This window comes from Malaclemys terrapin, chromosome 18, assembly GCF_027887155.1.
Source record: "Malaclemys terrapin pileata isolate rMalTer1 chromosome 18, rMalTer1.hap1, whole genome shotgun sequence".
In the NCBI taxonomy this organism is placed as follows: domain Eukaryota; kingdom Metazoa; phylum Chordata; order Testudines; family Emydidae; genus Malaclemys; species Malaclemys terrapin.
The window spans coordinates 4,695,045-4,714,647 of record NC_071522.1 but is presented as its reverse complement, the minus strand read 5'-3'; the positions used below and the strand labels follow the sequence as shown (position 1 = coordinate 4,714,647).

Sequence of the window (19,603 nt, the reverse complement as noted above, 5' to 3'; positions counted from 1 at the left end):
AGGGTGGCCCAAGGGGAGGGAGAGGATGGCTGCCCCATGCACGTACCTAGCATCTCCGATGAATACAGACTTGGGGCAGCCAGCCAGGCCTGGGAATGACACGCTCAGCTCCAAGTGCAGATGTAACCACAGTTAAAATAAGCAGAACTGTTCTCTGGCGGAAGGAAATCAATACTCCCAACACCAGCTGTAACCCAACGCCCGCCCGGCTTCCCCACACTAAATTGCTGTACTGCGGTGCTCAAGTATCAGAGAAATATGGAATGAGGCTTGCTGCAGCTGGCAGCTGATCTCCCCCAGCTGGAAGCTGCTGTCATTAGCTCGCCCTGTCAAGCTCTTTGGCTTGTATGGGTAACATTTCCTCCTCTCCAACCTGTCAGGAGACAACTCTGCTTCCCAGAAGGTCTGAGGGCAAGAAGGGCAGTGGCATTAGACCTTCGGGAACATGGGGCATCAGTTTGCACAAGTCCACTGACCCCCTTTGGAGAGTGGCTGTCCCGGCTCTCTGCGCCCACAAGCAGGCTATGGTGCTAAGAGCAGGGGTAGCGGGGTGAAATCCTGTGTTATATGGGGGGTCAGACTAGATGATCCAATGGTCTCGTCTGACCTCAAACTCTATGAATCGAGTTGGACACACCTCACAGAAACTTTGGGTAGCTTTGGTTGGGCACCAATGCAATGGCCCCATTTCCGACAGCTTGGCCACGTGGAAGAAAGGTCACTTGCTCTGGATTTTCCACCACTCTCTGGCAGGGAGCCAGGCTCTCCAGGACCAACAACATCCAAAGCCAACATTTTTGCCACACTCTGCAGCACCAGAGAAGCGATTCAGCAGTGGGGCACTCTCCCCACTGGCTCCATGCTGAGCCAATGGCCCAGCATGAGCTGCGCTGCTGGGAGCAGTGCTGGGGACTCAGGAAGCCCTGCCCCATGTGTGAGATCTGTTAGGAGGTCTCTCCACTACCACTGCACTAGCAGAGGGAAGGCCTAGTCCCGTTTTACAGCTACAGAAGTGGAAGGAACTTGCCCAAGGTCCCACCACGTTGCACTAGTGGCGGAGCTGGGACTAGTATCCATGATTCCCAATTCCCATGCTCCAACCACACTCCACTCCCTTCAAAACGAGAGGGATGGTAGGCCATGCTTAGGGTGACCAGATGTCCCGATTTTATAGGGACAGTCCCGATATTTGTGGCTTTTTCTTATATAGAGGCCTATTACCCCCCACCACCTGTCCCGATTTTTCACACTTGCTATCTGGTCACCCTAGCCATGCTGCTAATCTGAAAGTTGGAGGAAGTTTGGCTCCCTTATCATGTGCCCTGTTTACCATTCAATGCACACCCTTAGAGTAGTGCCGGTGGGCGATTCGTTACCCCAAGTGTAATGTACGGTTCCTTGTGATGCAGGAGCCCAGAAAGGTTTTCAGTCAGTTAAGTGCAAACACCAAGAAGTGAGAACTGTATTCCAGGTGTTCCTGGGAAGTGTGGAGCTAAGAAGAGACACAATTTCAATCCTTAATTATCACCTAATTAATTGAGGAAGTTGCAGCTGCAAAGATGTGATCTTAATACCTAACAGGGAAAAGAAGAACAAACTTTCAGAAGTTTGGCTGTTAACTTTTCCTAAAAGGAGGCGGCTCAGAATGTCACATAAGCAAGTGGCTTAAGATCCTGAATTGTACAGAGTGTTTTCATCCAAGCAGATGTTATTCCTAGCTGAAGGCTTGCTTTTAACTAGAGGATCCCCCGCAGCTTTTCAGAAAGCTTTACCATCGTCTGAGCATAGTTAGCAACTATATCCATCTCTGGATATCTTATCAAGAGGCGGGGCACGCACGCGCGCACACGATTCAATTTCACACCCTGTCCAAAACTTGGTTCTTTTCTTTTACCCAGTAGCATAGGTTATTGCTAAATAGCCTCAATGTGAATGCACCCTGTGTAATCGCCCATGAATGGCATGCATGAGATTTCCATAATCAGCTACCGGAATTCGAACTCACCACTCAAGCTCCCAGAAAAGTTGCCTCTATCTGGTATATGAAAGGGACAGCTCCAGTAGTGCAGCAAATTGTGGGATGCGATATCTAATTAGATCACTTAAGTATCAGTAGCGGAGCAATCTTCTCCCATATCCTATGGAGTAGAAAAGGGGCCTGGCGCAATGAGACAACACTCAAGTTACAAGAGATTCTCTGCCTGCAGCAGTGAGGGGGAAGGGAAACTTAATTAATACAAATGGAGAATAACTGTGTGCCTCACATGTAAATTCCATCTGCCTGAATTCTAGGGGGTCCCCATTCACCATAGTGACAAAAGGCGAGAATTAATCTGCTTTGATTTCCTCCATCTGGGCATCCAAACTGTTCATGAGCTATCCCTAGAAAGCAAACTGATGCACAGATAAAGCCGGGACCTGGCCCTGGTGGAGGGCAAATGCCATAAGTGCACCACAAAGCACTAAAACCCTGAAAATTCACCTCTGCTGTGACACCTACAAAACACTCAGTGGCAACGGCTAGGACACTGGTGTGCTGCCACTGCTGTTCACTATTCTTACCAGAATCAGCTCTGCCTTCCCTTCTGCTCCCAGCCTGCTTGGACTAGCCACCTGTAGTCTTATCCTCAGTTCTTTGGGGCAGGGACCATCTCTTTGCGTGGTGTATGTACAGCACCTCATATAACAGGGCCCTGATCCTCAATGGGAGCTTCTAGATTCTACCTTAATACAAAAGATAAGCAGCAGAATTGCAACCAGGTGAGGTTAGACTGAGCCCGGTCCCTTTAGAGCGGACTACTTGAGCTGAGAGGACTGAAAAACTGAGGAGAAAAAACAGGGCAGACAAGGGATGACATAAAACCTTATAGAAATCCAAGCTATTCGAATGCCTAGAACTTCCCAGGTATCACTGTGCTACTAACACTATGGCTATTTGGAACTTTATAGCAAGACTGGGACCCCTTTGCTCCAACACCACAGGCCGCTTTTCCCTGAATGAAAGGAGAATCTCCATCAGCTGCTAACAGTACAGGGCATATAATACGCGAGCAGTTCTGATTCCCTCCAGGAGGGGGCAGTGGTGCACACACAGCAGACTGCAGCATCATTCTAAATCCAAATTTAAAGAGGATCGTTCAGACCATCTCTGAGGGAAACAGGAAGCAGTGGCAGCATAAAGGAACCACACTCAGGCTATGTCTACGATACGCAGCATTTAGTGACACATGCCGCTAAAAGGCGCGCAGTGTAGCCGCTGTTTGTCGGCTCTCCTGCCAACAAAAAACTTCCACCCCAACAAGCGGCATTAGCATTGTCGGCCAGAGAGCGTTCCTGACGACGAAGTGCTGTTCACAGTGGCGCTTGTCATCGACAAAACTTTTGTCTTTCGGGGTGCGTGTGTGTGTTTTTTAACACCTCTGAATGACAAAAGTTTTGTCTTTCACTTGCCAGCGTAGACATAGCCCAAGAGCCTTCATGCAAGTAACTTACAGACATGCTGGGGAAAGAGAGAAACCAGCAAATTGCCTTAGTGCTGCTTCTGAGCAAAGCTCTGCGGAATCTCCGTGTTAAGTTCCTACATAGAAAACAGACAGCTTCTATATGTACGGTTTCTGAGTTGCACCTGGAATACATGCCAACAGCCTGGATGGCTCTGTACTTTCACCGGGGAGAGGAAAGAGGCATCTTGTCCTAGCCTCAGCCTGGTCCATTCAGGCCAAAGGGCACTGCTGGTGGTGCGCTGCACGGCAGAGGTGAGAGGGTGGAAAATCGCAAAGTGCCGAGGGTTGGTGCCATCAGCGTGGAGCTACAAACCAAGCTACAAATGGGAAAAGCATTGCTGGGTAGCCCAGGGCCCAGGGAACTTCACCAAACAGCAGCAACAGTAAGATACAGAGATCCTATTGCCCAGAGCATGCAGCGTGTGCTGCTGGCACCGCCTCCTCTTTTCCTACCCATGCGTCATTCCTTTGTGATCCCTCACCTCTTTTCTCATATGGTGTTCTCTGCTGCTGATCAAACCAGGTTATTACCGTCAACTAGAATATCAGTGGCATCCTCTGTTACGCAGCCATGAATCACACTGGCTTAAGTTAGGAGATTGGGAGAGCAAATCCGCACAGGTGACTCTTTTCACACTGGCACAGCTGGATGTTAGCTCTGGGAGGGATTGTAATAGACACAAGCTGCAGCTGCTCCTGCCAGACGAGCGGTGTCAGCCAGTTTAACCCCTAGCTGTCTAGTATTTAATCCTGTGTGTGACCGAGGCTGATTTGGTGTGATACAAGCAACTGCCCTAAAAACCAGGCAAGTTTACGAACTCAGCAATAACAGAGATCATATCACAAATTACAGGGGAGATATTCGCTTTCCAAACACGACTGGCTCCCCTTGCATCTGGGGAGAACACACCTCAAAGCTCAGAAGCTACCCTCTTTTTAATTTGTGATCACACAGGCACCTTTAATTCAAAACCTAATGCCTCTGTCTGGTGATACCTACAGGTTTAAAACTGTGACTCAGGAGTCTGCGAGGCTTGTGGGATTGCCAACAGGTCGTGGAGTCTTTCATTGATCCCATCCAATGGCTTTGTGGTGACCTATGGGTCATCTCAGTCTGACTCTATAGGTGTTCCCTTAGCAACAAAGTTGGTACTAACTGACCCTTTTGTTGGCAACCTCAGCATGGACCATGCAATCCTTAGCCTCTTTGAAGAAGTATCTCTCCTCTCACACTAAGGGCATGGCTACACTTGCAGATGTAGAGCGCTTTGAGTTAAACCAGCCTTCGTAGAGTGCAGTAGGGACAGCGCTGTAGTCTGTCCACACTGACAGCTGACAGCACGCTGGCCTGGCCACATTAGCAGCTCTTGCAACGGCCACAGAGAGCAGTGCATTGTGGTAGCTATCCCAGCATGCAAGTGGCTGCAACATACTTTTCAAATGGGGGTGGGGTGGGGTGTGACAGGGAGTGTTGTGTGTATGTGAGGGGGGAGAGAGTGGGTTTTTGGGGGCTGAGAGCATGTCAGCATGCTGTCTTGTAAGTTCAGACAGCAGCAGACCTCTCCCCCCCCCACCCTTCTCTCTCACACACAGCATTCCACAGTAATGGTTGCTTTGTCTTGGAGCAGATAAACAGCCAGCTGTCAAACGGAGCTTTCCAAGGGCATATCCTAAACAATGACAAGAGTGGCCACTTGACTGAAGGGGATTATGGGACGTTTCCGGAGGCTGATCAGAGCGCAGTAATGCAACACCTCGTTCACCCGGACATCAGGGCGCTCCAGCGGGGGCGCAGCAAACGTTATTCCACTCACCGAGGTGGGTACCAGCAGCGCTGTAGCCGTGGAGTCCGAGTGCTCTACATGCCTTGCCAGTGTGGACAGGTAGTGAGCTAGTGCGCCCGGAGCTTCTTTAATGTGCTGTAACTCACAAGTGTAGCCAAGCCCTTAGAAATGGTCCTGCCACGAGGACAAATGAGGAAACTCAAACAGCCCTTCCTTGTACCTATTCTAGGGATAAACAAAAGGACTTCAGCATCCAGGACCCTTGACTTGACACTTACTCAGTTATAGGACTTACAGTTAACAAAAAGCGCCATTTTTTTAAAGCAAAAACACTCGAGCTAACAATTTGAGCTGAGAATAACTGAGTTCAAACTGAAAAACCTGGAAAAAATTAATTTCTAAAACTGTTCCCCGCCCTCCCCCGCTTTTTCTCACTGAAATTAAAAACAGAAAAAATGTTGTTTGGGTTGAACAAACTGTTTCGAATTGACCTTTCCAAAACCAAAATGTTGATTTGAGATTAAATACTGAAATGGCTTGGTTAGAAAGTGTCAAAACAAAATGCTTTGACATTTCCAAACATTCCCCCTTTTCATCCAGCTCTGGGAACAAGCTTGAAACCAATCTCTCTGGGCCTTGGACGGAAGACAGACGATAATGATTTATTATTATTATTAATGCTTATAAAGCACTTTGGTGATGTAGGGGTGTTAAGTGTTGTTAATATTAATACCTATTAATAATGGAGACTGTAAATGGGGTGGGATAGTGATGACCTTCACCTACCTTCCAAAGCACCCTGGCTACTTCCCGTCTTAGGAGCTGCAAATAATTCAGTTATTTTTTTAAAGGTGCCAATGGAGAGGAGGACATTTTTATTTCGCCTGTGGTTAGAACACTCACATCTGGAACAGGTATGTTTCCTATCAAGAGTGATAATGCAGGGGTTTTTACAGCTGCTTAGGGGATTTGGAAACTCAATTCCCAGTAATTTTAATTGGATTTGGTGCCCAAATCTCTTAGCCATACCGTTACATGTACGTGCACACATATACAAATGGGTATAGTGGTATGTCTGGCAAGCCTGAAGGTACAATCCTTCTCTGGCACATGCATGTACAAGACAACTGATTCTCCTCTCGCTGACACCTGTGTGACTCCCTGACTTCTACGGAGTTACTCCCAATTTGTACCAGCATACAGGGGATCGGAATCAGGCTCAAGAGGCTCAAAATTTCTGTGGGCCAAATCCTGAGCTATGTTGGATGGATGTGCTGGGGGACATGAGACTTCTCTTCTCCATATACAACAGCGGGGTGCGATTCCTATCTAGGTTCCTGGCCCGGATGGTACTAAGAGGGGTCTCAGCTGCTTGACCACATCCCCACAGAGTCTGGTTTGCTGTCTAAGAGGTGTTACTAGTCTCCCAGTCAGCTAGCAAAGACTGTAGTTGTTATTACATAGTGTAGGCAGGGTGCGATCAAGCGACATTAGATGTTTTGTGCCATAGGCTAGAGTCGGAGATGTTACGGAGAGGGAGAAATGTCAAATTTTGCCCAGGGAAGGAGAGGAAAAACAAAAAATCTTTGTGCTGTGTGTGTTGGTGTGTTGCCCAGGACTGATTCCTGTTAAACAGGCACCAAAGTGGTGGTAAAATAAATGAACAAAAACAAACCAAAGATCGCTTTTGGTATCTCATCAGCCAGAAACCAGGACTCTGACCCAGACGTGGTCCAGAATCGCCTAAGCAACAAGAAGGTGACAGACCAAGACCACAGCTCTGCTCCTCTCAGGCTGTTACATGGGGTCCAGATTTCTCATCTCCCCAGTCACTGACACTCCTCTGCTTCCTCATGTCATTTCCTTTTGTCTCTCTTTGCCATTTCATTGGTGTGGTTATAAGTAAGGCTAAGATATAGTCATGACTTTTACTAAAAATACCCATGGCCAGGTCAGGGGCCGTGAATTTTTATTTATTCGTTGTGATCTGTCCATGGCTTTTATTATAAATACCCATGACGACTAAATCTCTGGCCCTGGGGCTCTGCTGCTCTGGGGACCCCTGTGCCAGCGGTGGGAGCTGACTGCCCCCAGCGGCCTGCTTCCCCAAGCCCCCCGGGGACTGCTTTCCCGACCACCTCCAGGACCAGCCGCTGCTCGGGCAGCTCTGGGGTCAGCCGCACCAGCGCTGCAGAAGTTACAGAATCGCAGCCTTAGTTATAAGTATCAAGATAGCTCTTGTCAGCCCTTTATGCCAGTGGTACCCAAACTTTTCCTCTGGCGCCCCCCCTTACCACTAATGTAATGTGTCTGTGCCCCCCTGGGCCAGGAGCTGGAGTTGCTGCCGGGGCTGGAGCGGAGCTGGGGGCAGAGCAGGGCTGGCCAGGGTGCACCGTCCCCAATTCCCACGGGCACTGGCCCGGGCCCCACCATGCCCTAGACATTCCTCCACACACCCCTAGGGGACACGCCCCACAGTTTGGAGACCATTGCTTTATGCATGCTCAGAAGCCTGAGGAACTCACTGCTGCTGGAAGTCATAGTTAGATCCTGTATTTGGACTTACCAATGCTGGATAATTTAATAACCAACAGCATGTGAGGTTGCACATGTTCCGGCAGGGCAACAAAACCTCATGATTAAGGGGTTCAGCTGACCACCTTAGGGATTGGGAAGGAATTCAGAGAGGGGTTTGCACACCCAGTTGTACTCTCCAGTGATTCTAATTGTGCTCCAAAGCATCAGAAGGAGGCTACCACTGAATGCAGAATGTGGGGGTGATAGAGCATATGGTATCACCTGGGGCAGCAAATTACGTGCTGAGATGGGATGTAATGTAGGAAAATCGCAATATACACATGGCTCTTACACAGCACTTGGTAATCTGTAGATCTCAAAAGTACTTTAGTAAATATTATTATCTTCATTACAGATGGGGGAACCGAGAGAGGGAAAGTGACTTGCCCAAGGTCCAACTGTGAGCCAGTGGCAGAACCCAGGTCTCCAGTGCCCCATTCCAATGCTCTAGCCACTGGGACTGCCATCAGACCGAAATGGTGCCACCCCCCACATTTTATTAACGTCTTTCCCCAAAGCAGCCCACCTCTGTGGTTCAAATTCTCTATAGCGTCCCGGCTTCCAGACTCCTGGAAGGGAGAACACAGCTTGAGGCAGCAGGAAGCTGTAACAAAGCCTGTTCTCACAGGTGAAAGTTGGGGCTCTCGACCCCTGCGCAGGGAAACCGGGGAATAGAGGAAAGAGGAAGATAATCCTCTCTGCCAGTTATTATTACTAATAATTGGTTGTATTGCCATAGTGCATAGGAGCTCCTGTCACGGACCAGTATTCCCTTGTGCTAGAGGCTGTACGAACACACCACCAGCTGACGAGGAAGACGACAGCTGTGTCAGATCCCAAGATCAGGGATGTACTAGGAATTATAATTCCACCAGGAGGAGAACGGAGAGATTAAAAACTTTCAAACACAGAGGCTCCATTCCTACACTGCACCTGTCTGGTCCCAAGAGATGAACACGCCACCCCAGTGGGGCTGGCCAGATGGCATTTCCTCAGGAAGAAACAATTAAGAGAGCTGATGGAAAGGTGGTCTGGATCCAAAACACTTTTTCTCCCCAGTGCATTTCAACAAACAACTCAGCCAGGCATCTTTCTATAAACCGATTTTCACACTCGAACTAGCTGAAAACTTCAAAGGCATGGAGGGAAAAAAAATAATAAAACACAGGCTTTCCAGCCTGAGAAGCCCACAGCACTTTCAGCATGACTAATATTTTCCATGTGAAATAATAATCCAGAGAGATAAATTTCTCATCAGTATGTGAGTTATGGATGACAGGCGAGCTCAGAATCCAAATTCACCTACTAGTATTAACTTTGTTACAGTGATATGTTTTCATTGCTTCCATGAAAAAATAAATTCACAGCATATACTTTAAGTAAAGACGTTCAGGTTTCAGCCATGGAGCTAGAAAGCTGTCAATCCTAGATGCAATAAAATAAAGAAGGATTTTGCATAGTATATATTACACTGATTTCCTTCTACACGGAGCTAGATCAAAGAGATTTACAGATCATATACATAAGGATTCAATACCCCACCACTGGGATTGAGCACAGCAATGGTTTAAAAGGCCAGCGCTAAAGGATAATAGAAGTCTCTCCATTAAATTCAATTGCCTTTAGATCATGCCCTAATAGCAAGAGCAAGGGTTAAATGAGTGGGTCCCAGTTAAGCAGAGCCAGTTGAAGTGAGGGGATGTAGTTAGGTAGCAGGGAGTTATCCCAAACGGGAAGCTAGCCAAGACTTTGTGACAAACATCTGTGTGTGGCTAAAGGGACTTCAGTGTTGCATCCCATCGGAAAGGCAGCATTTCCACACTGCCAGTGCCATGCAAGGTTCAGAAAAAGGAACAGAGTCTACTGAATGCCCTGCCACCACTCCCTGCAGGTGTCCCATCCAAGCCCTGACCTGGCAGGACACTGCTCTGATTGCAAGAGATCAGATTCCTCATATTTTTGCCAAGTTAAATCAAGTTCCGTTTAGTTTTACAGCAATTTACAAATGCATGTATGCCCTCCTCCAAAACTCATCTTCAAATAAAGATCTGCAACTCAGCAAGAAGCAATAAATAAATAAGGTAAGTTTAGCAGCTTTGGGAATTATAAGGTTAAAACAATTGCAGATCAGACCCCAAGTTGATAAATTACGAAGCTTGTAATGATGAAATGCTATAGGGCTCTTCACCAGCTATTCAAATCCAGGCAGCTTATAAATCAAATGTCTGTCACCGAAGGGCTGTGATTGATCCCTGCAGGAGGAGTGTGCAAATGAGGGGCCTTGGGAAATAATAATTATCTCTCGATCTGCTGGAGAGAAGGAGCTATAAATGTCCTATCAGGATTGCAGTCTGAACAGCACATGCACAGGTGACAGCTCGACACCAGCCAAAGGGAGCCTTCTGTGTTGTACCCTAATTATTGATATTCCATTATAAACACATCCCAGGCCTGGCATAGCCTGAAAGATCTGCTAGCTACATGGGCTGGCACTTTCAAAGAGGTCTGAAGAAGGTAAGATGTCTGGCTTCCAATCCATTTCAATGAGAGCTGGGCACTTAACTCCCTTGAGCTCTTTTGAGCATCCCAGCCACGGCTGCTAGTAGTGAAGATTTTAGGCCACTGAAGCTGGGTGCCCGGTAATCTCGATGAACATGTCACATCTTTTCTCAACTGGTGGGCACCTTGGTGCAATGTGGTATGTGGCTGACTGAAGGTGCTCAGATTTAGCTGAAATACAATGGGCCTGATTTTTTGGCTGGCTATTCACACCAGTGCAGATTGGTGACAGCAGGAGTATGGAGTGGGGATTTCACTGGCTTCCCCTCTCAACGCATCACTACAATATGCATTCGATCCCTTCCCACACATAGATCAAGTGAGTACAAAGAAAGCTTTCTTTCCAAATAACGAGACATATGACCCGCTCCACCTGCATCTCCACGAGATGTCCCCAGGGTTACACTTACCTTAGCGTCTTGCGAATCATATCCTCGTCCGTGATGCCATAGTAAGTGAGGGTTTCATTCCAGGTGGGATTCAGAGTGTTCCGCAAAGTTTTTGTTCTTAGCTTATTCGCCTGGAAAAAGCAAATAATACACCTGGTTAGGTAGCCTGCCCCAGGTAACTGCTTTAGTTACAGGATGCAGATGATGAATAAACACTTGGGAAACTAAACACAGGCCATGAAATGATGAAGCAACATACTCGAGCAGCTCTCCTTTGGCCCTCAGTTCCAATACTCATCTAGCAACTTTGCACCACCCTGCTGATCCCCCCACACGGGATAGCAAAAATCCCCCTCAACCAGGCTGGTGCGGCAGGTAACTGGAGGTGCACAAAGGCTGTGGCCTTGTGGGTCATTTATAGAGCAATCCAATTATCCATCCAACACCCTGTACAATAAGCAGCAAGATCATGGGCAGCTTGGAAAAGAGCAGTAGGAGACCAGGGACTTCATTTATATGGGGGAGGGAGGGGAGAATAGGGTAGAATCAACTCAGGCTTATTTTAAAAAAAAAAAGTTTGCTGGTCTGGATGTTTATTTGCATCCCTGTGTTTAGTGCAGCTACAGTTCCTGGCAGACCCAGAACCGTTTCCTGGATGCACGTTTAATTAGATGTGGCAGCTTGTTTTTAACCCCAGGTCACATCAGTTGTACCGGAGGGACATGGCACAGCGCCATAGCAGAGGGCAATTACCACCCTAACAAGGCAAGAGGAAACTAGAGACACATGTCAAGGCTCGGCGTGGGAGCTTGTGAGGGACAGTGTTGGTGTCAAGTCCCAGAGTCCCCAAGTGTAACACAGCCCCTTTGGGACCAGCTGGAGAAGGGTTCACAGCAACTCCTCGCAGGCCTGACCGACTCGCTACACTTAGCGCACTGCTTTCAAGAAGCTGCACTGGAAAGCACAGCCTAGGAACCCAAGGGACATTGTGACAGCAAAAAAAGGCACACAGGACTAATGTGGGCAATGGAAAAAACACAATAGACCCAAAGCAGCACGGCTATGCAGACAGCGATGCTAACCCACCAGTTCCAATGTTAGTGGTCCAGTTTTCTAGCACAGACAAGGCCGTAACAGCTAGAAACCCTCAGTCTAACTCCTGCGCAACAGTGTCAAACCAGGGACGAGACCTCGTGCAGCAGGATACTATAATGAAATTCTAAAACGGCCCAGGGCCTTTTCCAAAAAGCATTGGCACCATAATGGAGTGTCACTAAAAAACACACCGCTGTGCCAGTACATCAGATCCATTTCTGAAAATAAGTAACCATCCCAAGGAGTATATTGTATTAGCGCATTATTGAGACGCTTCCAAGAGCCATTGTTTGGATGGATTTATTTTCCTTTTTTTGTTCTTCTCTCAGTGCACATTATTAAATCATTGCTCATTCATTGCAAGGCCTCGTGGGAAGTCTGCTCCACCTGTTACGAGCGCTGGCCGCATCCTAGAGCACAGTTACCCAATACCTAAATGTTAGCCTAGAACAGGTGCTAGGAAGCTTACTGGGAATGTGTTCCACTCCCAGTGGCGATCACCAGAGCATCCCAGCTGCCTTCTGCCTATGAGATGAGTCAAAGCACAGGCCTGTTTAAGGGTCTCTCGTCAGCATACAAGTCCTATGGAGCTTTGCCAGAAAACAGGCTCGTGAGGAATTCATTTTCATACCCCTTGGCTGAACCTCTTGATGAAAAGGTTCCCAGATCATTCAGTTTGCTCCAGAGTTTGAAAAACCCAGGGGCTGCCAATGTAGAGGCCAAAATTAAGTGTCCGAGTCCAAATCTTGATGGTGGAAAATCTGTATTTAGTAGCCCCACACCACTACAATGAAACAATAAGAGGCTGTCTTTTTCCCTGCACGGGCTTCTGGCCAATTCTGCGGACCAGCAGGACATTTACAGGTCGTAAGTTGGAGAACAGAGAAAAGCCACATCACGAACCATCTCCCCAGCTGGCACTTTCAGTAGTGGTGTCCAGGACAGAAAGGCAATGGAGACGACACCTATCTCCTAACTATGGGTCTGATCCAAAGCCCAGTGCAGTGTGTGAACAGGATAGTAACAAGGGCTTCTTCCCAAAGGGGCCACTACCACACCCACAGTCTCTCTTAGGCAGTTCTACTGTCCCCACCTAAACAAAACAAATTCAGCTCTTCAGCTCTCTGTGGGCTACATACCCAAGGATGGTTCCCCTTCGGCTTCACCTTTCAGGCTCCCACTGTCACCCCTCCCGGGGCTCTCGCAGCCCTGATGCTCCTGTGCCTATAGCTTCCTAACTCTGACTCACTGGATCGCTCTCATTAATAGGTCTCTCCCCACACACCCCAGGCGTCCCCTTTTAAAGCCTAATTTGGGTCAGCTGATGCAGCACAGGGGCACTGGCCCTGCTCCCTCTTAAAGGGCCAGCGTCAACCTGGATCGGGACTCTTTTCATTGGCTTTGCTAAGTTATGGCAGTCCTTTACAGAACAAGCCGGGGTACCATGCTGTACCTGCTCTGTGGAGAAAGGCCCTGATCCAGCATTGTCCTTAAGTCCATACCTAACTGCAAGCAAATGATTGAGCCCCATTGGCTTCAGTGGGATTTGTGCATATGCTATAACAAGATGAACCTCAGCATCTTTTTAAAAGCAAACACACTTGCTTAGAATCAGGACCAGAGAGGGGACTTCATGCTCTAGAACTGTCAACCCTCCATCTTTCCCCAGCTCTGAAGTCCTTTTAAATCATCTTAAAGTGAGACTTGTCAATTATCTCTTATAATTGCTCTTTCAGGGCAGTCTTGCCAACTCAGACGATTGTTTCAAAACTCTTATGATAGTTGGTGCTTTTCTCAAAGCCCCAGCTCCTGGAGTCAGGTGATCATGTTAGAACGTCAGTTTGTTTGTTTTTTCCCCCGTGTAACTTTCTAGCCCTTCTGGTTGCATAGAAAAGCTTGAAAATGTAGGAGGGAAAATCCGCCCCAAAGCCCAATATTTAAAAAAAAAAATAATCTCATGATATTGGGGGGAAAGGAGGAGCTGACTTGTAATTTTTGAACACTTGTAATTGACAATACCAGGGTAACCAAAAGAAAATACCTATGCTGCCATTGTATAACCATTGCGAACAGTAGATGGACTGGTTAGGAAGAATATCCAGCAGAATAAAACAAAAATGCGATGAAGACGGGCAATAAAACTATAAAGCATTAAGGAAATGGATACATAATCCATGTCACTTTAAACAATTTCTAGCTATGGTAGGAAAATACAGAGCAAGAATAAATTGGGTGCAGGCCCTCAGCTGCCCAGAATATGCAGCAATGGCCAAACAAAGCCTGATTTAAACAATGCCATCTGAACTAATGGACTAGTTACTTCCGTTGCTCTTTATTTTAGATATCACATCACACTCCTGGCAAAGCTGGACATGGCCAAAGCAAAGGCTGATGTGAAATGCTGCTGCAGCAAATAAAAGCAGAAGACAGGAAAAGTAGAGGCATTATCAAGCTGTAGGATGGTATAAATTAAGCCTTGTATTTTATTTTTATTTTTTAATTTACAAAGTAACAGGAACAAATAACGAAAGACACAACACCAGAGAAAATGTTCAGAGCTGGGTGAAACCTTGTTATGGGCTGAGGTAAAACCTTCTTCCAACTGATGTGTGAACTCACCCTTCGCTTAAGATAGTTTGTAAGAAACACTTAGGGGGCAACACTTAAAACAAGGCCCAACAGATTCTGCCCAGAAACCAGCACCGCATGGGCACTGTGACCAAGCGGGTGTGAAGGAAGGCAGAACACACAGAAACTGAGAACAGACAGACCCCGAGAGAGAGGCAGATGCAAAAGCAAGAAAGCCAAGCAGTAGCCTGTGAGTACAGAGAGACCCTGGAAAAAGCTAGAGCTTTTGGGTCTGTCGGCTAAAGAGGCTTTTTGGGGGGAGGCACGGGGGAAGGAGGATGTCAGTGAATGAACAGAATGTAAATTCAAACAAATACAAGGCAATACTTGCCCAGCATGTAGTCAGCCAGTGGGGATCACAGAGACAAATACTGCTGCTGGATGTAAAATGGCGTAACCAAACCTCATGCCCTCCCAGGGTTTAGGAAGAAAGCCACACACCTCATCCCCCACATCTCTCACATAGCACAGCCTACTTGACTGGGCATCAGTTGTACCCCTCTGCTGGCAGCACAAAGTGAGGCGTAGCAGCACTGCAATTCCAGCTTCTAGCTGGAATGATGTTTACTAATACGTTCCCAGGTCGGGCTCATGCAACCACAGCAGCAAAGAACTGGTGTGACAACTGTGCCCCATCATCTCCACAAATGAAAGAAATACTGGCGCTTTCCAAGCGAGGGAGGAAGGCGGCTTCATCCCTTACTCTAGGGGAAATGTATTACCTTTGCGCACAACCCATTTGGGAGTGAAAGAGGCTCTTTCAGAGGAATACTGGATGGCAAATTGTCCCACCTATCCCCACCCTTCATGGTCCTTTCCACGGCCTGCTTTAAACTTGAGCTGAAAGATGTTCCAGCCAGGGGCCTGCAGGAAATGAGTCTGGTGGGTCTTATGCTCAAATAAATTTGTTAGTCTCTAAGGTGCCACAAGTACTCCTGTTCTTTTTTTGGTGGGTCTCAGGCCACGTCACAGATGCTGCACATCCCAACCTGCACAAGCTGACAATCTCCATGGAGAGGGCTAAGTACTCAATGGGGGCCTGAACCAGAACTTGCTGAGGTCAATGGAAAGATTCCCTTTGACCTAACTGGCCAAGCCACTTTCCTCCCCACTGGTGGGGCAGCAGAAGTGCAGGGCACCTTGCCGCACCACTCCCCACCATTTTAATCATCCTCAGGAGCTAGAGAAAAGAGGGGCCTCATCTCCAGGCTGCCAACCCAACATCTTTCACCAGTGCTGAGTTCACGTAGCCCGAATGAGCGCTCCCTGAACAGCTTCATTCCATCACTGGCTTTCATCTTGGAGCCCAGAACGCCTTCTGGGCGAAAGAAGAGAGCAGAATCCCTGTGCTGAAAGGACGATCGATTTTAAGACAGGTCGTGTTCCCTCTCCTGACGCCGCCTCCTCCTCCCCCCCACAGTGATAATGATGGATTGAGCTTAATACAATGTAGACCTTTTTTCCCTCCCCCTGTTGGGGAGGAGAATGACACATCACTCTGTAGAAGAGGACTGCTGATTTCAGGTAGGGCTTTTCCATTAATTCCCTGGCACAAGGACAGGCTGAGCGAGCAGCAATTTCCACTGTAATTGGGTGTAAAGTGGGAGAGTTCAATCCTCACTCTGGCCATTTCTCAGTGTAATGAGCTCTGAGGAAATCAATACGTAAAAGTTGTCTGCAGAGTATTTCAGACGCGTTGTTACATTCATCATCTTTGTTTTGCAAGCACCACATTAGAGGTAAGCAGGGCATTTAGCACACTGGGAAGTGAAGGGTCTCTCTCCTGCTTTAAGAACTGCTAGTCTTGCTACTCAGATGGACTTGCTCCTTTACAAAGGGCATTCCAGATTCTGGAGCAGTTTTTCATTCCCTTCAAAGAAACTACAGCAAAAATCACCCTTCATTATCTTATCCAAGGGTTAAAAGAAGGTCTCCTGACTAGAAGAACAGGAGTACTTGTGGCACCTTAGAGACTAACAAATTTATTAGAGCATAAGCTTTCGTGGACTACAGCCCACTTCTTCGGATGCATATAGAAACACCCAACACTCATCAAGCAATCTGGCGTTAAACTTGGGGTAGATGAATAGGTTAAAAACAACCAAAATTCTCTCTTTATTGTGTCCTATCCAAACTGGAGTGTCCCTCCCAGCAGAGAATAGACAGGACTCTACTGTAATTAATATATAAAGGGATATTTTACTGATGCCGCTGAACAGACAGACAGACCCTGTGGTTCCCTCTGGTTCCTAGCAACCTGACAAACCAAATACAATCTTTTGTTGTCTGGTGTCATTAACAAGGTGTCCCTAAATCTCAGTGCACACTAACGGCTTGTCTACACTTGAAACCTTCCAGGGGCACGGCTGCAGCTGCACCGCTGTAGTGCTGCAGTGTAAACACTACCTACGCTGACGGGGGGGTTCTCCCCTGGCACAGGTAACCCACCTCCCTGAGAGGCGGTAGCTAGGTCGCTGGAAGACTTTTTCCTTCCACCTAGCGCTGTCTACACCAGGGGTTAGGATGGCTTAACTATCTCCCTTGTTAAGATGACATAATTTGCTACGTAGACCAGGCCTAAGCAATCGTGGGATGAGCTGCTGACTATACTGCACAGAACCTCACCCAGGATTCAGACAGAACCCAGAGGCAGCAAAATCCAACAGACAGGGAGCTGGGTGAGGAGTCAAGAGACCTGGGTTCTGGTTCTTGCCTTTCCCACTGACTTGCTGGCTACGTCACTTCCCCTCCCCTCCCACCTGTGTAGTCTAGTCTAGTCGATCTGAACGTAAGCTCTTTGGGCCCGGAATGGTCTCATAGGGCTTGTCTACACAGGGAAGCTATACAGGGATAAAGCAGGGTGAATTTAAACCTTTCTAATTATGCCGGTGCAGCTCCCCCACGTGGGCTCTCTTATTCCAGTGTAGAAGAATCTTCTTCCAGTTTAGCTTATGTTTCTTTGGAAGCCGTTTAAGCTAAGCTGAAAAAAGGCACTCTTATTCCAGAATTGGAGTGTCCACCCAAGGAGCTAGAGTGGTATATCTACAGTGGTTATGGTGTTGAAGTTAACTGGTAGGACTGGGGAAAGCTCCCGTGTAGAGAAATACATGTTTGTACACCACCCAGCACAACAGGGCTCTAATCTTGTGTGCATTATAGCAGCGCCTAGAGGCCCCAACCAAAAACACATATCAAACTCTGGCTGGGATCTGTGCAAAACTCACCAGTGTCTCTCCCCAGAGCTTTGGGCAGACCTGGTTCATTTGGATTCATGTGGATTTAGTCCCTCTAGGATGGGAACATCTAACTAGTGTTTGACCCCTCCTATTTTGTATTGCTCCTTCCGTCTGTCTACGGAAGAGACCTGGATTTGCACAACACTGTTGAAGTTTATTCTACCATCATCGTACAGAAAGTTGGTTGGAAGAACACAAGAGACTCCTGTAAGTGAAAGGGTCTTTCTTTGATCCTTCGGAGAGAGATTCAATCCTACAGTAACATAAAGCACAGCTGGAACACAGGGGGGGAATTGATTCATATGAACATCTAACACCCTGTAAAACCAATCGTATTTCATGTCACTCAAGCAGAGCTCCCTTTCAGCATAAAATAAAATCAGTGAATCAACTAGTATGGCTGTCAGGTCAGGAGGCAGCTTAGCTCTTCGAAAGGGAGCCCAAGTGAAAACAATCACTGCCTTGCAGGAGGTGTTTCCATGGGGGGAGGAGAGGAATAAAACCCAACAAGACTGCAAAAAGCAATGATCTTTTCAGCTTCAGCTGAGCTCAATTGTAATGCCTTGCTCACTTTAAATGTTTCCCAACTTTGTAAAATAGTTTCAAAATGAGATACTTCTCGCAAGAGAGATTTAAGGCGGCGCTAACAGCCATTTGTCTTCCTGGCAGAGTTCAGACCTTCTGTTTTCCATTTTATTAGTATCATTATCAACGGCACCGGGCATGTCTGGGAACCACAGGCCATTGGGAGGACTGGCTGTAAGTCTCCAGGCTCGCTTGGCACAAGATAAGCTGTTCATTAAGGCCGATTACCAGTGTGTTTTGAAAGACGCCAGATACAGTAACTCAATTGCAGGCTGGAATTGCATTAGGACAGAACAGCCAAACAAGCACGGAGGAAAACGCATGCTAAATAGCTGGTGTGTGTGAAATATTTTTGATCTCTGGCTGCTAGTTTGCATCAGGCACCTAACAGGCCAATGATACTGAAGTTCTGCTCCCCTCACCCCCTGGGGGGTTATTTATCATTTCCAATGTATAGAAGAATGCGTCAACCATGTCTTCTATGTGTGGATACAAGAAAAGCAACTCTGTGATCATTCATCAGCTAATGATACAGAAAATCTCCCCGACAAGGCAAGGAACCACACACTTCCTCAGGAAAGCCCAGGGTTAACAGGCCTGACAGCACCCACTGAAAGTAAGGATTCAGTCAGAGCAAGGGAGGGGAGCAAGGACATGTTCAGCTCCCAGTGTCCAGAGAGGAGTGACTCGAGGGACTGTCAGCTGGAGAGGTGACCTCCAAGGACCCGAAATGCCCAGCGTTTTATATAGTAGATCAAACAGAACATCCTGAATCATACCCAGCAATTAACTGGGGACCCAAGAATGAAACACAGTCAAGTAAGTTGGCAGCACTAACTGAAGCTTCCCAGTGCACTTCCAGAAGGAGGGCACTGCAATAACCCACTACAGGAGGTCACAAAGGTTCACCATGCAGAGCATTAACTGTGAGCAAGAGAACAGAATAGAAAACTCAGAAAACTGCATCACTCACAACAGGGAGACAAACCAGACATGGAGATTTTATTTGCTTTACAATAACAGTGGCCTGTGGGATGAGGCTCTCCTGGCTGTTAACGACCACCTGGGATTAAACTTAAACTCCTCTGCCCGCTTGTTAATTGGCAGAGATATCCCCCTGCCTGCCTGAGCCTGCTCTCCCCTATTTGCATATGCAGCACCATGCAGCAGGAACACCGGGCTGAAGGGGAGAGGGAGGGATGGCCCACTCTCAGACACACTCACTGAAGATTTCAGTCTTTATTTAG

At 47.5% G+C, this 19,603-nt stretch overlaps 1 protein-coding gene across 1 annotated transcript in view; it reads right to left on the bottom strand.

Moving 5' to 3' along the window:
* Positions 1-19,603, bottom strand: part of DOC2B (double C2 domain beta) — a 141,743-nt gene that overhangs the window by 60,771 nt on the left and 61,369 nt on the right. Inside the window, exon 4 of the mRNA XM_054008641.1 lies at positions 10,834-10,943. Within this exon, the coding sequence (XP_053864616.1) occupies positions 10,834-10,943 (110 nt within the window). The remainder of the gene's footprint in view (positions 1-10,833; positions 10,944-19,603) is intronic.